This window comes from Poecilia latipinna, unplaced genomic scaffold, assembly GCF_001443285.1.
Source record: "Poecilia latipinna isolate Pla-1442-1.1 unplaced genomic scaffold, P_latipinna-1.0 Scaffold1093, whole genome shotgun sequence".
Classification (NCBI taxonomy): domain Eukaryota; kingdom Metazoa; phylum Chordata; class Actinopteri; order Cyprinodontiformes; family Poeciliidae; genus Poecilia; species Poecilia latipinna.
In genome coordinates, this window is record NW_015113709.1 from 194,823 (window position 1) to 210,355 (window position 15,533).

At 42.5% G+C, this 15,533-nt stretch overlaps 1 protein-coding gene across 10 annotated transcripts in view; it reads right to left on the reverse strand.

The window, feature by feature from the left end:
- Positions 1-14,166, reverse strand: part of LOC106959533 (ankyrin-1-like) — a 49,000-nt gene extending 34,834 nt beyond the window's left edge. For 7 of the 10 annotated variants that reach the window (XM_015052159.1, XM_015052151.1, XM_015052158.1 and 4 more), the window contains exons 1-28: positions 14,065-14,166; positions 11,848-11,946; positions 10,822-10,920; positions 10,438-10,536; positions 10,078-10,263; positions 9,889-9,987; positions 9,697-9,795; positions 9,511-9,609; positions 9,229-9,426; positions 8,281-8,379; positions 8,089-8,187; positions 7,875-7,973; positions 7,456-7,653; positions 7,252-7,350; positions 7,074-7,172; positions 6,776-6,973; positions 6,582-6,680; positions 5,793-5,891; positions 5,509-5,607; positions 5,331-5,423; positions 5,133-5,205; positions 5,008-5,028; positions 2,681-2,801; positions 2,417-2,495; positions 1,250-1,365; positions 922-1,146; positions 452-606; positions 140-351 (exon numbers count right to left, since the gene is read on the reverse strand). In XM_015052159.1, coding sequence (XP_014907645.1) covers positions 140-351; positions 452-606; positions 922-1,146; positions 1,250-1,365; positions 2,417-2,495; positions 2,681-2,801; positions 5,008-5,028; positions 5,133-5,205; positions 5,331-5,423; positions 5,509-5,607; positions 5,793-5,891; positions 6,582-6,680; positions 6,776-6,973; positions 7,074-7,172; positions 7,252-7,350; positions 7,456-7,653; positions 7,875-7,973; positions 8,089-8,187; positions 8,281-8,379; positions 9,229-9,426; positions 9,511-9,609; positions 9,697-9,795; positions 9,889-9,987; positions 10,078-10,263; positions 10,438-10,536; positions 10,822-10,920; positions 11,848-11,898 — 3,213 coding nt within the window. In that variant the 5' untranslated portion in view covers positions 11,899-11,946; positions 14,065-14,166. Of the gene's footprint in view, positions 1-139; positions 352-451; positions 607-921; positions 1,147-1,249; positions 1,366-2,416; positions 2,496-2,680; positions 2,802-5,007; positions 5,029-5,132; positions 5,206-5,330; positions 5,424-5,508; positions 5,608-5,792; positions 5,892-6,581; positions 6,681-6,775; positions 6,974-7,073; positions 7,173-7,251; positions 7,351-7,455; positions 7,654-7,874; positions 7,974-8,088; positions 8,188-8,280; positions 8,380-9,228; positions 9,427-9,510; positions 9,610-9,696; positions 9,796-9,888; positions 9,988-10,077; positions 10,264-10,437; positions 10,537-10,821; positions 10,921-11,847; positions 11,947-12,083; positions 12,285-14,064 lie in introns of those variants that run through there. The other 3 variants (XM_015052154.1, XM_015052153.1, XM_015052150.1) reach the window with 3 other exon arrangements.
- Between the last annotated feature and the right edge of the window lie 1,367 nt (positions 14,167-15,533).

Consider the following 15,533-nt stretch of genomic DNA (forward strand, 5'->3'; position numbering starts at 1 on the left):
TAGGATTCTTAAAAGCAACATAACAAGCTTGGCACATGTGACGTGACTTCATGATGAATCAAAGTAAATTCAGCATGCTTTCTTTCAGGGATTAACCACTCCGCTTCTCCTCTCCTTCCTCCTCATCGTCCCATCTCACCTGCAGTCCCAGGCGGACTCTTTTTGTGACTGCCGTCTCTGGGAACGTGGCCTGCACCATCGGCACTAGTTTACTGGTAAGCGAACCTCCCTCTGGACCAATCAGGTCACTCTCTTGTTGGACTCGTGACACAACGGCGAAGTAAAGAGGGAAGTCAGTAGAGATGATGCGGCGGATTCGCTTCTTGCTGAGTTCCTCTTGACTTTCCAGTTCTGTGGTGAAGAAGCAAGGGTTATGTTTCTGAAAACGTAAAACCAACTGGAGAGTATCTGGCTCTCAGTTTAAAATGAACTGTGATGGACTTCAGCTCACCCTCATCCATCCCATTCAGGATGGTTTCCAGCACCTCGTCACCGTAGCGGTTGCGGTGCTCCTTCCAGACGGATCCGTTCTCGCTCCTGAGCACAACAAGCTCTCGGTCTCCACGACCCAGAGCAGCAAAGTGGGGAATCTCCACAATCACCGGTCTGCCATGCAAACGGAAGTGGATCAGAATCTATAGACATAAAGCGACTAAACACATAAAAGAGCTGAGGCACATAGAGCCATTTCATAACACAATCAAGTAACTATGTTCCCTTCAGTTGTTATAAAAATACTGCATATACCAAACATGACTTAAAAGAAATTTGACTTTGCGATTTAATGTGAGCTTTGAAATTGGGCCTCTGTCTCTTTAAGAAGCTCCTGCTCATTCCAGCACACAGGCATAAAGTTCAAACATGTTGATTTTACAAAATACCCCCCCTTTCAAGAGAATAGCAGCACTGTGGTCAGCTCACCCCAGAAACTGCATCCCAGCTGGACCCAGGGAAATGATCCTGCTGGCCAGCCCCTCTCCCTCCACCAGAGGAGGGGGGCTGGTCAGCTTCTGCGGCTTCACCAGGCGGCAGGTAATGCGAGTGGGTGCCGCACACGTCCGTGGAGGTATGATGACACGCAGACCATTATGCCTGCTGCCTCGCATTGAACCGCCTCGAGCATCCACCATAAAACTGACCAGGAATCTGTTGCAGGGAAGAAAAAAAAAGAAACAATGACAGGATGAAAAAGCAGAAGAACAGAGGTCGGGGGATAAAAAGTGTTGGCTTCTGCTGTGACTGTCCTGACCCTGTGTGGATGGGACTGGCGACTGGGCTGACGTTGTCAGATGTTTCAGTTGCTGGACTGCTGGGAATCAGTGAGTCCTCGTCGTACTCTTTGGGCAGTGGAAGTGGTGTGTGTTGCTAAATGACACGGAAAACAGAAATCGTTTGTGAATATCTGCTTTGCATAATGCCATACAAAACCAAATGTGTAGCTTTTCTACATCATTCCTAGCAGGAATCATTGACGAAGTGACTTAAATGAATGCATCTGTAACCAACTTCAGTGTTAGATTTACTTACCTTTCAGTCACATGCAAGAAATAACAATGAGGTCTGATTAAACTTACTTGTCAGAAGCAAGTTTGTGCAAACAAGATAACCTTTCAGAAAGTATTGAACATAGTTTTCATCAATCCAGTATTTCTGTGAAAAAACTGTGGTTTTGTATTGGTTTAATGTAAATAGCAATTACTGATACGACTCTAAGAAATTAAATAGATTCTCTACTAAAATCAAAGACCAGAGATATTTGCTAAAAGAAGTCTATAGAAAAAACACCTTCTGCTAAAAGATGGTGGTAAATTTGTCTCAGCTTCTTTTAAATACTTTGAACTGTATTGATGCTGAAAATGTTCCATATAAGTAAAATTATCTTTACCTTCTTTTACAAAATGAGTGAGGTTTGTTTATCCATAAATACCTTATGTGGAACATTTTACAATTCAGATAGTGCTTTTAAATCTGTCTGTGAAATCTGTATTGAAATTGTTGATTTATAATTTCACCACCTTTCACCATCTGCAACATCTCTTAATGACTTATAAATGCCATTCTGCATTCTGAAGTTTTTAGCACTACCTTGTCAGATCAGGGACTGGAGTTCTCCATTCATTAAAACATTACTAGAAATGGCTGCAAAAATCTTTTTGAAGAGAGGGAATAACTCCATTTACATAAAACCTGTCAACTTTTAAAATTTGAAAACCTTCTGATTTCCTAAATAGAAATGAAGACAATAAAAGGCACTACTACCAAACTGCATGTCCTTGTTAAGGACGCCTTAGATATAAAGTGAGTCTCAGTCGGAAAACTTCAGATTTGACCACATGACTGAAGAAAAAAAAAATCCCTGTAACTATGATGTGATATTTTCAGTTTGTTGCATTTCTGACTCTGGCCTTTGCAGTACCTGATCCATTTCATGTTCTGGCAGATTTACGTTCTCCGGGGAGACACGGGGAATCCTGGGAATGGCCGGTGAGTAATTCCTGTTGTGAGAAAGGAGGAAAAAAGAAGTGAGACTAAAAACACTTCTTCACATCTCTGCTCCTCCCAAGCAATCATCCCGGGGTTTATTTATGTCTGTGGAGCACCCGTCATTCCCCATCCTGCTATTGGCTCATGACTACTGGCTTTGGCTCGCTACCCTGCTCCCCCTCCCAGCCCCCCTTACGCTGTGCCCAGCCCTCTCTCGTACTCCAGTGATTTCTTGGGGGAGAGGAAATCGTCATCATGGTCTTTCATGTCATCCATCTTCATGTACCTGGCCCCTTCTGTCCCCAAGAGCTCCTCTCCTTCAGAGAACAACATGCCAAAGAGAGCGAACAGATCGTGGTCAGGTTGGTGACACAGCACAGGAGAAAGAGAGAAAGAAGACAAGACTGTTAACGAGCTGTTAGAGGGGTTAGACAGCATGACACCCAAAATGATGGCTGTGATATTTAGAGATTAGACTGATGACATGAGACACTAATGACTGTATTTGTTTTCACACCGAACTTGTATCGCTGCTTCCACAGAAGAAAACGAAGACGTTCAACAAATAGATGAGGTTAAGAGCAACACTACAAATCACAGTTTTGATCTCAGCTTGCTGAGACATTTAAAGCAAAAAACTCCTGGATATGATGACAAAATCACAGAGGATGGCTCAAAAATGAGTTTTAGACACACAAAGGACTTCTTGAAATGCAACTGAAAACTCTTAAGACAAAAATGTTGTGCCCTATGTAAACTATAGATGCTGATTTACCTCATTGGGATCTTAGTAATCCACAGCACAAACAGCATCTCTGAGTACAACACATGAATCTGAATAACATCTTGTGAGGCGATTTGGTGGTTTGATTATTTACCCCAGAACAGAGGAGGAAAAAAAGCAATCGATAACTAGCAGCAAAAGAAAAAGAAAGCTTCCCTGTGTCGGATTTTTACATGAGTGCGTGTCTGCACTGTCCGCAGCATCACAAGTCAGCTCAAGTCCTCTACGTCCTCTGCTAAAATTTGATCATATGCTAGAAAGCAGGCGCTTCATAATATATGCTGCTACCACTTTACCATTCTGGATTTGTATCTTTAAGACTGCAAAAGAGCTACTTTCTATATTTAGAGACAATCTGATCATTGAACTATCAGGGGACTAAAAATATCAAATCACAATATGCCGAGACATTTCGGTCAACAGCATTGTAAAATCAAACTACCATCCATGATTTTTAGCCACTACATGGAAACACAAATACAATCTTAACTGTGAATAGACCAAAAACAGATCCCTTCTAAACTGATATACATGTTGTCTTTTTCATTTAAAAAAATAAAAAAATAAAAGTAAAGGCATCGATTTGACGCTGTGCTTCTGCACACCTGATCATGTTCAGTGAATAGTGCCTCAGTTTTGATCTCTCTCTCTATGTATGTCCGTCTCCAAATAGGACAATCAAACCAAGTCCAGCAAGGGATGTCCTGATCCCAGCTCAGGTGTCAGGTCCTGATCAAGACACTTTTAAATCGACCAATATTTCGTCTGCGTAAACTCACCGTCCTCCTTGTTGTTGGTTCTTTGTCATGTTTGTCAGCTTCAAGCATTGGCTTCCAGTGAGCTACCCAGCCACTGTTTGAATGGCAAAGTTTGATTTCTACTCTAGTTTTGTCGGCGCAATTTGCAAAACTGTATTTATAGGCTGTGCTCGTGTAACATTGCTTTGTGGATCTAAATAATCCGGGTATCCCCTAACACTGAAAAGCTGTTGTCACACCATTCTCTCACATTTTGCTGAACAAAAAAGTGTTTTGACATCCTTTAACTGTGTTACGCAAGTATTTTTGTTCACAGTGTTTTACTGCACCAGAGGAGAGTTAATATATATATCAGTGCAGATAGAGTTTCTGCATGAAATAAATAAATTTTATTATGGGTCATTGCTGTGATATTTGAGTAGCACCTGCATTACTTCAGTGGTGGTGGTATGTGGAGTAAATGTGGATTCTTAGAGTTGTGTCACTAATGCTGCTTCTGACTAAAACAATCTGTGTCGACTTGCTATGTTCAGTAAACGTCATTCTGTGTGGGAGAGAAAATAAACTTGCCAACACTGTACAACACTGTACAGTGTTGTACAGTGTACAAAACAGCACAGCAGTGCTGTTTTGGAAGCACTGCTCCCAAAACAGACAACACTAATCCACTATGAATGGCTACATGTCACAGAGCAGGTATCTGTGATGTTTACAAAACAATGGGGGGGCAAAAAAGTGACACCTGGAGAGTTAGAGAATGAGGGTGTTACTGAAGGGGCGTAGAGAGGTCACAGACATGGGTGCCATGGGTGCATGCCAATGAGAAACCAGAGCTACCACAGTGAGCACCACTACAGACGGACTGAGAGAGAAAGGAAGGCGAACAAAGATGGCGAGAGCTTGAAATGGAGCCACACAGAACTTTACGAAACACTCTGAATGCTGCAAAACAAACAAAAGAAAAGAAGTAGACGCTCATACCTAACGTTAGCTGTGCAATTCCTAAAAAGAGCAAAGGGCAAAAAGAGTTGGAAAAAAAAAAGATATTCTTATATTTCAAACACCCTGAGTTCCCGCTGTTTTAAGGTGATGTTTTAATGTTGTACCTTCATCCTCAGACACATCTAATATCTCATCCACAGTTTCCGGAAAACTCATGCGATGCTTCTCTGTTGTTGTCTGCGGAGCACAGAAAGAAACCAGAGTCAGATATGACAGCAATACAGAAAAAAGCTCTGTGGAATTGCAAGTGTTACTGCACAACTGTAACACTGGAAAAACATTGACACTTCTAAACTCCACACCATAGAAACAGTCTCCTCAGTGACGAGCTTCAGGACATCGATGACAGAGATGTATCCCAGCCTTTTCGCAATGGCCAGCGCTGACATGCCATGCTGTAGAAAAAAAAAAAAAGAAGATGATTACATCAGAGAAGAAAAACGAATTAGCAAGAAGAAAGCAGTTTGCACTTAAACTCACAGTCGTGGTCTCATTGGGTTGGGCACCATGTTTTAGCAATAAAGTCACAATGTCTGTGTGTCCTTGCTGCGCTGCCTGATGCAGAGGAGTGTAGCCAAGCTGCAAGGGAGACAAAAGGTTCAATAACGTATACAATGCATATTTATCTCTTTTTAATGCAGATCTAACATCTAATCAGACGGCTGTGACTAAGAAACAACTACGCAGCCCCTTTCAACACTCAGGGTAGTTTAGTTCTAAGATCCAACCCTGAATTTTCAGGCGTCGATGGTGAAAAAACTCACCCTTGTTTTGCTGTTAACATTGGCCTGCTGCTGCAAGAGGAACTTCACCATCTTGATGTTACCGTAATGACACGCTACGTGCAGAGGGGTGTAGCCCATCTGTCAAGAGGAAAAAACCCATTGAAAACTCTGTATGATGTAGTCACTCTGAGGAATTCACTAAATCAAGAGTGCAGTTGAATAATCAGAGTCTCATTCCTGTTAGAGGTTGGGACTGCATGTCTGCTGTAAGCTAACAGAGCCATGTGGCCACAGCTTGCATGACACAGTGAAAACACAAATCTGTCTATATTTGTGTGTGCATGGCTTGCTAAAACATATTTTGGGCAGAGGGCATTTTATTCCACCTTCAGCAAAAGATCCACCTAAATGGGATGTTTCAGCTTTTTACCTGTATGTCAATGGTGCTTCATTGTTCACTAGACAGCTGACAGTGTTGGGCAGAGCTCACACTCTTGTCTTGAAAGTTTAAAAGGCAGGGAACCAATTTTACCTGTCTCTTTATTTTCCAGACAAATTAACTCAGATGTTCCGATTTTACTCAAGAAATGTAATACTTTTCATATAAATGATTAAACGTGTCTCCAAATTGTGGTTGTTCAAACACATCCCAAAGCAAAGACATTTATTTATAGCCCTTACATCATAGATTTACTATTCTCTAAGGTCCATGGAGGATTTGTCTCTCTGGGAGAGTTTTGCTTAGTATTAGCAAAAGCAAATATTGGCTCTTTGGACTCTAAGAGCTGCTGACCCCTGTCGTAAGAAACAGAAATGAAGGAGTCTCACCCGTGTGGCAGCGTAGACCGAAGCTCCCTGCTTCACTAGGATATCAGCAATGCCTACATGTCCCTCCTGTGCCACCAGGTGCAACGGTGTTAATCCACTCTGAATTCAAGAATAAAAACACAAATTCATCAAATTTAAAGCATCGCAACAAAATCCCAACCTTTCGCTTTCACACTTTATCCGTCTCCTCTTGCCTTGTTGCCCAGGTTGACGTTGGCCTGTTTGGAGATGAGCAGGGAAACCATGTCAGGCCTTCCCTCCTGCGAGGCGAGGTGGAGCGGAGTGACGCCCTGCAGTGACTCAGCGTTGGCTGAAGCTCCGTGCTGCAGCAGGCTGTTGGCCACCTCCACCTGGTTCTGCTTGGATGCAATGTGGAGGGCAGTGTAGCCATTCTGGACAGCAGAAAGGAGGCGTTTTTTTTTTTGTTTTTTTAAGGAATATGTGTAGTTGATAATCATTTTACTGTGTCACTTAAGACCCATTTTGTGTTACCCTGGCAGCGCTATGTGGTGACCCTCCTTTGCTGACAAGCAAGTTAACAACATCCAGGTTGTTGTGATGTACAGCAACATGCAGCGGGGTCAGACCATTCTGTTAAAACAAGATCAGGGATTTACCGAAGGGAACGTTTTATTCATCCAGGTTCCTGGAACTCTTTGGTTCCCCTCACCTTTCCAGCAGCGTTAGGGTTGGCTCCTCGCTCAAGCAGCAGCTCTGCCACGTCCACCTTCCCGTACTTGGAGGCTACATGCAGCGGAGTGAAGCCTTTCTACAAAAGCACAAAAAAGGTGAGCGGACACAGCATTAGATTAAGTTCACAATCCCAGCTAAAACCGGCTATATAACAAAACGTCACCAGAATATTTTCTGTTACTTTGGTCATTTTGGTCTGTTGGGCCTCCATGTCTAGCAGGATGCGCACTGTTTGAACGTGACCTTCCCGGGCAGCGATGTGCAGAGGCGTGTGTCCAGCTGTGGTGGTGGAGTTGGGGTTAGCTTTGTGGTCAAGCAGAAGCTTCACCAGCTCTTTGTGACCCATCCGAGCAGCACAGTGCAGAGGCGTTTGATCGTCCTGTTGAGGGAGAGGCAAGCAATCAGGAAGAATAGCATGCTTACTAAAAACCTTTACATATTCCACTCTTAACGGATCTGACTTTGTGTAGTTGAACAAAATGTGGTAGGCGAGGTTAGAATAATAATAAGATCTGCTTCAGTGTATCAGTTCTGATAAACCGAATTCAAAATGAATCAGTCTTTGTAACGAAACCTTGCATATTGTTTATTTTAATCTACCTTTGCCTTGGCATCCACTGGAGCTGAGTTCTCCAGTAAAAACTCTGCCACTTCAAAGTGACCCGCCCGACATGCCATATGGAGCGGAGTCTCCACTTTCTGTTTGCAGAAACAAACAACAACAACAAAAAAAACGTATTAGATTCAACACCAGCATTTCAAACATGAGAGCCAGCTCTTTAAGCTGGTTGTAAAATAACTTTAAGCTACACACCACGTTAGAGGCGCTAGGAGAAGCTCCCTTCTGGAGGAGGATCTTCACAATGTTGAGATGACCCATAAAGGATGCAACATGTAAGGGGGTTAAGCCTGACTGTTTTAAAACAGAAACAGGATAAAAGAGCATTAAAATACAAACTTATGAAAACATTTAAACACTTTGGGATAAATAATCTTGAATTCTTACTTCAGTCACAGCTTCTAGTGATGCTGACTGTTTGAGCAGGAGGTCCATCACACGCATGTGGTTCTTTTTGCAGGCGATGTGCAGAGGAGTGAAGCCGTTCTGTAACAACAACAACAACACAGTTACTTATTATTATTGGACAGCAGCTTCGCTCCTGTAGAGACAGAAGCTTTTGGATTCTGTACAGTAAAAGCAGCTGAAGCTCAGCGAGAGGAGTGTCTGTAAACATCAGTTTGAAATTTGTGGATTTATTCCTTGAACGTGAATTATCCATTCTAGAAAATGAAAATGATTTGTGCTGTTGTCCCAATCAAAGGTCAACTTCCCTTTTGTGTGTTTTTTTTTGTTGTTGTTGTTGTTGTTTTACAACTGCCCAGCAATTGTCCTGGATAACTCTGGTCAAATTCCCTGTCCGCGTAGAAGAACGTCATCACCACAGCATTATGCTGGCGTCACTGTTTGTCACCATAGAGATAGAGACTCATAATGGTTCCTACACACACTCCCACCTGAGCTTTGAATCTCCACAGCTCCTCCAGTGTTACCATAAAGTATTCTGGCTCCTTCTCTAATTGATGCTCTCTTTGCCCGGTCAGCTTAGTAGTACGACATGTCTGCCTCATGCTGTTCAATCTCTACTGTTCTCCAACAAACATAAGGCCTTCACAGAACATCTGGATTTATTCAGAGATTAAATTACACACAGATGGGCTCTATTTACCGTAGAGGTTAAAGTCTGAAGCCGAATATTTTGATAGTATTTTATTCAGATCAGAGTAAACAAGTGGCACACTGTCCAGATTTTTCTTTCCAGTTTCGTTTGCATCTGATCTGATCTATGGTACAAATCTCAAAGCGAGAACATTTCAAGGGTTGTGGATATTTTTTAAAATGCACTGATACAGTTCATCACTTCAGTGGAATTTAAAAGAATGATATATCTCTAACCAGAGCCCTCGAGTTGGGTTTCGCTCCTTTGTCCAGCAGTACTTTGGCCATGCGGTGGTGCCCGCAGTGTGCTGCCACATGCAGCGGAGTGAGGTGGTCCAGTGTTACATCATCAATCTCTGCGTTGTATTGCAGGAGCTGCTTGACACAGTCCATGTGGTCCCCTTGTGCTGCCATGTGGATTGGTGACAGGCCATTCTGAAAAAAACAACAACAAAAAAACCAGGTTTACTTTTTTATTCATATGTGAAAATAAGGCTTAACAATATTGTTTCTTCTTACCTTTGTCTTCGCCTGGATTGGAGCCCCGTGGTCCAGCAGGATCTCTATAATTCTGACATGCCCGTTTCTGGCAGCGCAATGCAAAGGCGTCAACTCATCCTGAAAACAATGGATTGTTAATGATTTAGTTGGTGATTTGCAGAATTAGAATATGGGGGTTTAAAATCGGGCAGCTTTTGGTCTTACCTTGGTCTTGGCATCAATCTGGGCCCCCCGGTCCAGCAGGAGTCGGACCATGATCACATTCCCTCGTCTGGAAGCAATGTGCAGAGGGGTGATGCCGTTCTGCAGAAACACAGAGACGAGCTCAAACCAACACCGAGAACAAAAATTAGAACAAATATAAGGATCCCTTTCCTTGTGTTTGGTGATTCTTACTTTTGGAGTGAAGTTTACGTTTGCTCCTCGATTAAGCAGCAGTTGTGCCACGTTCAAGTTTTCATAATGTGCAGCAATGTGGAGGGGTGTGAATCCAGTCTGCAACATGCATTTCAACATTACCACTTCTGCATTTTATGGGAAGAAAAACCACACGGAAAGACAGCAAACACTCCTTTGGCCACAAACCTTGCTGAGGACGTCGGGGTTAGGGTCATTCTGCAAAAGCACCGCAGCTGTGCGCGTATCGTCATTTCGTGCTGCAATGTGCAGTGCAGGGAGCCGGACCTTTCCCTTGGTGCCATAGTTGATGAGCAGAGCTACGACATTCTCATGCCCCTGCTGAAGAGCCACGGCGAGCGGCGTGAATCCATCCTGCAGCACAAGGGAGAGAGTCAGGAGGGGGCTGACTCATGAAGCCAAAAATGGACCGATGCAAGAAGAGAGGCTCATGAAAACAAAGCAGAATGGAAAACACAGAGAGTGTGGATCAGCAAAGGGTGGAACCCTTTAAAAGTCGTCTCTCTTTCTCTCTCGGTTCTTTGGTACCTCTGTTGGAATGCTCTGATTGGCTCCGTTCTCCAGGAGAAACTTCACAACCTCTAGATGGTTTTCTTGTGCTGCCATGTAGAGTGGAGTGAAACCTTTCTGTCTCAGAAAGACACACGATACACACACACACGCACACACACACACACACGCACATGTGCGCGCACACACATACAAGACCACAAACAGCAAAGCCAAATCACAGATGCACACACCAGGATGCACACAAAGAGGAAACACAAACACACAGAAATATCAGACAAACAGAGATGAATTTTAACAGATGGATTTGCAGTAGTTGCTACAGCGGCTAAATTCACATAGTGAGGACTGGGAAGCAGCCTCGGTGAATCATGGGACGTCTGTAGTGAGAGCAGCTCTCACCTGGGACTGAGCGTTGACATTGGCCCCATAGTTTACCAGCTCTGTGACCACCTGCTCCTGCCCTGCCAGAGCTGCAATGTGGAGGGCGGTGTTCCCTTTCTGCTCAAACACAAGCAAATATGGCACAATTACCTACAAGTGAGGTGCAGAGATCTGTACTTCTTTTGCAGAGCTTTGATATTTTATTTTTTATTTTTTGAAACAAGACAAATTCATATTTAAACAAGACAATGTTAAACCATACGCAACTAAAGCAATAATTTCTAAACGTTCAACATGCAAGGTTTGAATAACTGAAAATTTTTCTTCACATCTGATAAAGTCCTTATGTCATCCTTTTTTGTATTTTGCCAAAACACTAAAATGAAATTAATTTTGTTGAACATAAAACTTGGTGATGTTTTGATGCACTCAGTCCCAGTTATGAACAGTTTTCCACTGAATTATTTTTGTTGTGACATAGTCATCTTGTTTTGTTTTTTTTATGTTTTGTTTTAGAGCATCTGAACTGCAGATAAAATCTCTGTGCTACAACAAAATTGAGGAGATTCAAAAAGTTCAAAAATAATATCAGCTGAATTCATCAGAAAATTAGAGCAGGAGTCGTCTGATTATTCAGGAAGCTCATGTGAGTAAATCACACACAGAATAGAATAGAACCAACATACAAGAAAAAAAGCAAAGAAAGGTGATGGTTGGTTGTTTGAGCTTGTGCCTGATTATGCATATTCCTTAATATTTTAGATGGAAGTTGAATTAGAGAGTGAAAATGAGCCAATTGCTTGTTGCAGTCTGTTATGATGACCCAGTAAGCACAAAAGGATTCAATGAGGACTGACTTAACCAGATCTTTTGCAAAGCCGTGGGACAGGTCAGATTACTCCTGTACAGGTGAAGCACATCACATATGTTTCTTTCGGTGGGGGGGTTTTCTCTTTATTTAAAACATGAACGGTAGCGCAGACTACCTCGTGAGCACTGTTCTAACCCCAGCTGGTGCGTTTCTCCCTTTGCATGATACCTCACCTTTGTGGTGGTCTCCAGTGTGATTCCGTTGTGAAGCAACTCCAGCACCATTTTGACGTGGCCTTCTTTGGAGGCCAGATGCAGCCCGTTGAGCCCATTCTGAGGGAGAGAGAAGAGCAGACCTGATACTGGAGAGTCCTACACCAACCATGCGCACACGGTGGGAACACAGAAGCACACGAGCGCCATGCCAGCTGAAATGGGTGGTTCGAAGTCACAGTTACGTCGTCACTCACCAAACACACCAAGCGTATTACTGAACAGCATGCAATATGCCAGACTCGGAGAGGTTATCATCAAAAACGATGTCTACAGGAATGAAAATCAAGACGAGGACTTCTTTTCATTCGCTTAGTGGCGGTTATAGGAGGAGGGAAGAGAGGGGAGGGGATGGCAGGCCGCTGGTCTCATGGCTGGGAAGAATACGAGCCGTGTGGGATAGGTCTAACCTCACACAGCCTACCTTCAGCCGCACAGGACATGTGAGGTTGGACCTTTCCCACACCACTGATATTATTCCTCTGAGTGGGGAGACCACAGCACACCATCACTCTACTGGATACAGAGGAGAGAGAAGGAACAGAAAGCAAAGATGAAGGGTAAAAAAAGAAGCAGAAACAATAAACTGAGGTGAGCATGAGGACCAAGAGGAGAGAGTGGGGAGAAAACACGGTGAAGGAGTGAGGATGTGTGCTGGTGATAAGAGTAGGAGGCGTCTACTCAGACCAGAAAACAACCCCAACGTATAAACGAACTTCACAATGGAGGCAAAGTGATAATCTGCAGGGGTTTTTTTTTCAGAAATATATTTGTATGAATGTAAACCTTGCTGCATATCAAACCAAAATCAGAAAACATGATCCACATTTTATATTTTATCTGATTTTGACTTAGTTTTCTATAAATAAAAAACTTCAATTGCAATACTGTAAAACTATGAGAATTATCACTTCAACTCAGGTACAATTTACACCAAACAAAACAACAAGGTGGCTGAGAAGAACACATTTAAATCAAATATCACTCAAGAATATTGGAATCAAAAACAGTCTGTCATCGGACCGTTTTTAAAAAAAAAAAATCTATCTGTTGTGTTAATCAATGAGCTCTCTACGAATCCCACACAGAATTGAGTCACTTTCCATTTATATTTTTGTATTCATCTGGAATCTGTTGAGAATCTTTTGTAATTGCCGTCTTGGACCAAAGGTTGAAGAGAGCAAAATTAAACTGGGGACAGGCAAAGTTTTTAGGAGCCCGGGGGCATCTGTAATGCTGCCTCTTCCTGGACACTCAGGGAACAACTGTCAGAATAAAGGAGGCAGGATGGAGGAGATGTAGCAATGGGAATCCTTTGCACCATTTATTAACACACTGAACAGTAGCTTTCCCCTTAAAGAACCGATTATCAGATTAACAGAGCATGCACGAGGTGAGCAAACAGGCACGGTGCTCAGTCCATGCATGCTGAGCAATTAAAACACACACAGAAATACAAATACAGAAGATATAAGTGCAAGTAATGAATCATAAAAAAAGCCTGATCTGCCTGTTTTTATAACTTATATAAAAATTACTGAATGCAACAAAATAACACAGGGAATTGTCTCATTGTTAAATGTGTGTTTTTACTGCAGAAGCATTTATGGGGACTAAAATAGTTTTCTTGGGCCATTTTTTTTTACACCCATCATTTCTACTACAGGAAATAACACCACAAAAAGGTCCTGGGAGGGAGAAGAAGGTCCTATAAGCAGATGAGCCACAAGTGAGGTTTTGAGGTGCGAAAGAGCTAAACATTTGAACACAAATATTCCCAACTTTTTCATTCATTAGTCTCCCAATTTCAATGACTCCACCGTCCATATTGTCTTTAAACTGCATAGCAAAGTTGTTAGTATTTTGGTTTGCAAACACACCATTAAAACTCAGTTTATTCATGTCGAACGTTGCAGGGTTTCACAGAGATTATATTCAAATACACAGACGGTACAGTCAGCTGTGTGGAGACAGAGTGGAAGCTAATGGAACGGGATATTTAAGGATTTAAACTGATATCAATGGAATAATTTATAGTGTTTAGTTTAGATACAGATTATTATTATTATTATTATTATTATTATTATTATGTATTGTTAACAGATGATCAGTTCAGTTTGCTGGAGACTAAATTAATCTGGGGAATGTTATCTCACTCTCTCTCTCTCGCTCTCTCACCTGATTGGCTGTATTGATATCAATGCCATTTTTTATATGTTCCAAGGCCTTGTCCAGGTTGCCAGATCGAGCCGCTCGGAGAAAACTGTTGCCAGCATCTGCCTGAAGGAGTAGAAAAAAAGGATGGGAAAAACAGGAGGGAACAATGGGTTTCAGAGAAAGTGAGAGACACGTAAAGGAAAAGAAAGGGAAATAGAAAAGGAGAGTGACTGGTTAATATTTTTAAACAAAACAACAATTAAAACACCAGGGATCATACAAAGTCGACACTTGTCCGCCAATTTTTCCCTCATTTCTTTCCTCCCTCAATCAATTTTTGATTGCAGGTTGAAAATCTGCTTCTGCGGTTTGGAGTCCGAAGGTCTGACAAGCATCTGACTGAGGAATTGCAGCAGAAACTTCAAATATTCCCTAGATATTATCAGCCACTCACATAATGAGGAAATGTAACGTAAATACAACGACGATGCTTTAAAAGAAAGAGAGAGGGGCAGAGCGATGAGGGGTCAGTGGGTCCCGGCTCAGGGCCCGGCACATTGCACGCCTAGTGTTTGTGTCTGTGTTTTGTCTGTGTCTGAGGGCTTCGTGCCTCTCCCAGGCAGGCAGGAGTGCCGCTGGAACGGGATCACTCAAGCGGCTCTAGGGGAGGTGGGGGGGGACAGAACGAGAGGAGAGAAAGAACGAGAAGCAGTTCTGGGAGTAACTGCATCAAAACCTGGAGGTTTTCCTTTCATTCACATAATATCCACTCTCACTGTGTCTCCCCGCGTCACTCCATCCAACCAGATTTCTCAAAATGCTAGACAGGAAGAGGCTGCAGTTGCATGTTTGCACATATATGCAAATAATGGATTCATTCACTGTGCAGACCTCTCAAAATGCTGCAAAACACGGTGCTTTATGCTTTGTTGCATACTGTTGTGACAGTGCTGTTGGTTGAAAGAGAAAAAGACAGCGAGAGAGAGGCGGGGGGCTTTGGTGAAAAAACAGAAAGGATCCGCATGCCAGGAGTAGAGGCATAGCAACAAATGACACAACCCACCCTCAGCGGGACACCAGTCACACAAAACTGTGCAAAGAGAGAGATCACTTTAAAAATAAGGGACTCTGTTGGCAAGAAAACTGAAAAGTTCCAGAAGTTGCTTCCAGCTGATTGTGGCACCAAAACAACATCTGACAAGTCTGTGTTCATGTTGAAATTTACACAGTGGCAAAGCATGAACTCACGAGATGAACTGCAAATCATGTTCAGACTTCTCTGTGCAAAGTCCTAAGGTTTTAAGAGAGTTATTTGTCTAACGTAGTTTTTTAAATTTCTTTGCAAACAACCCAGAAGCACACCCATGAACGACATGAACATCTTGTTTTGATCCAACAAAAAAATCCACATCTGAATTAACTTTTGAGAGTTTTGATATTCACGTTTACCACCAGGGATGGATGTGTGATAACTCTGAGTAAAAATACCA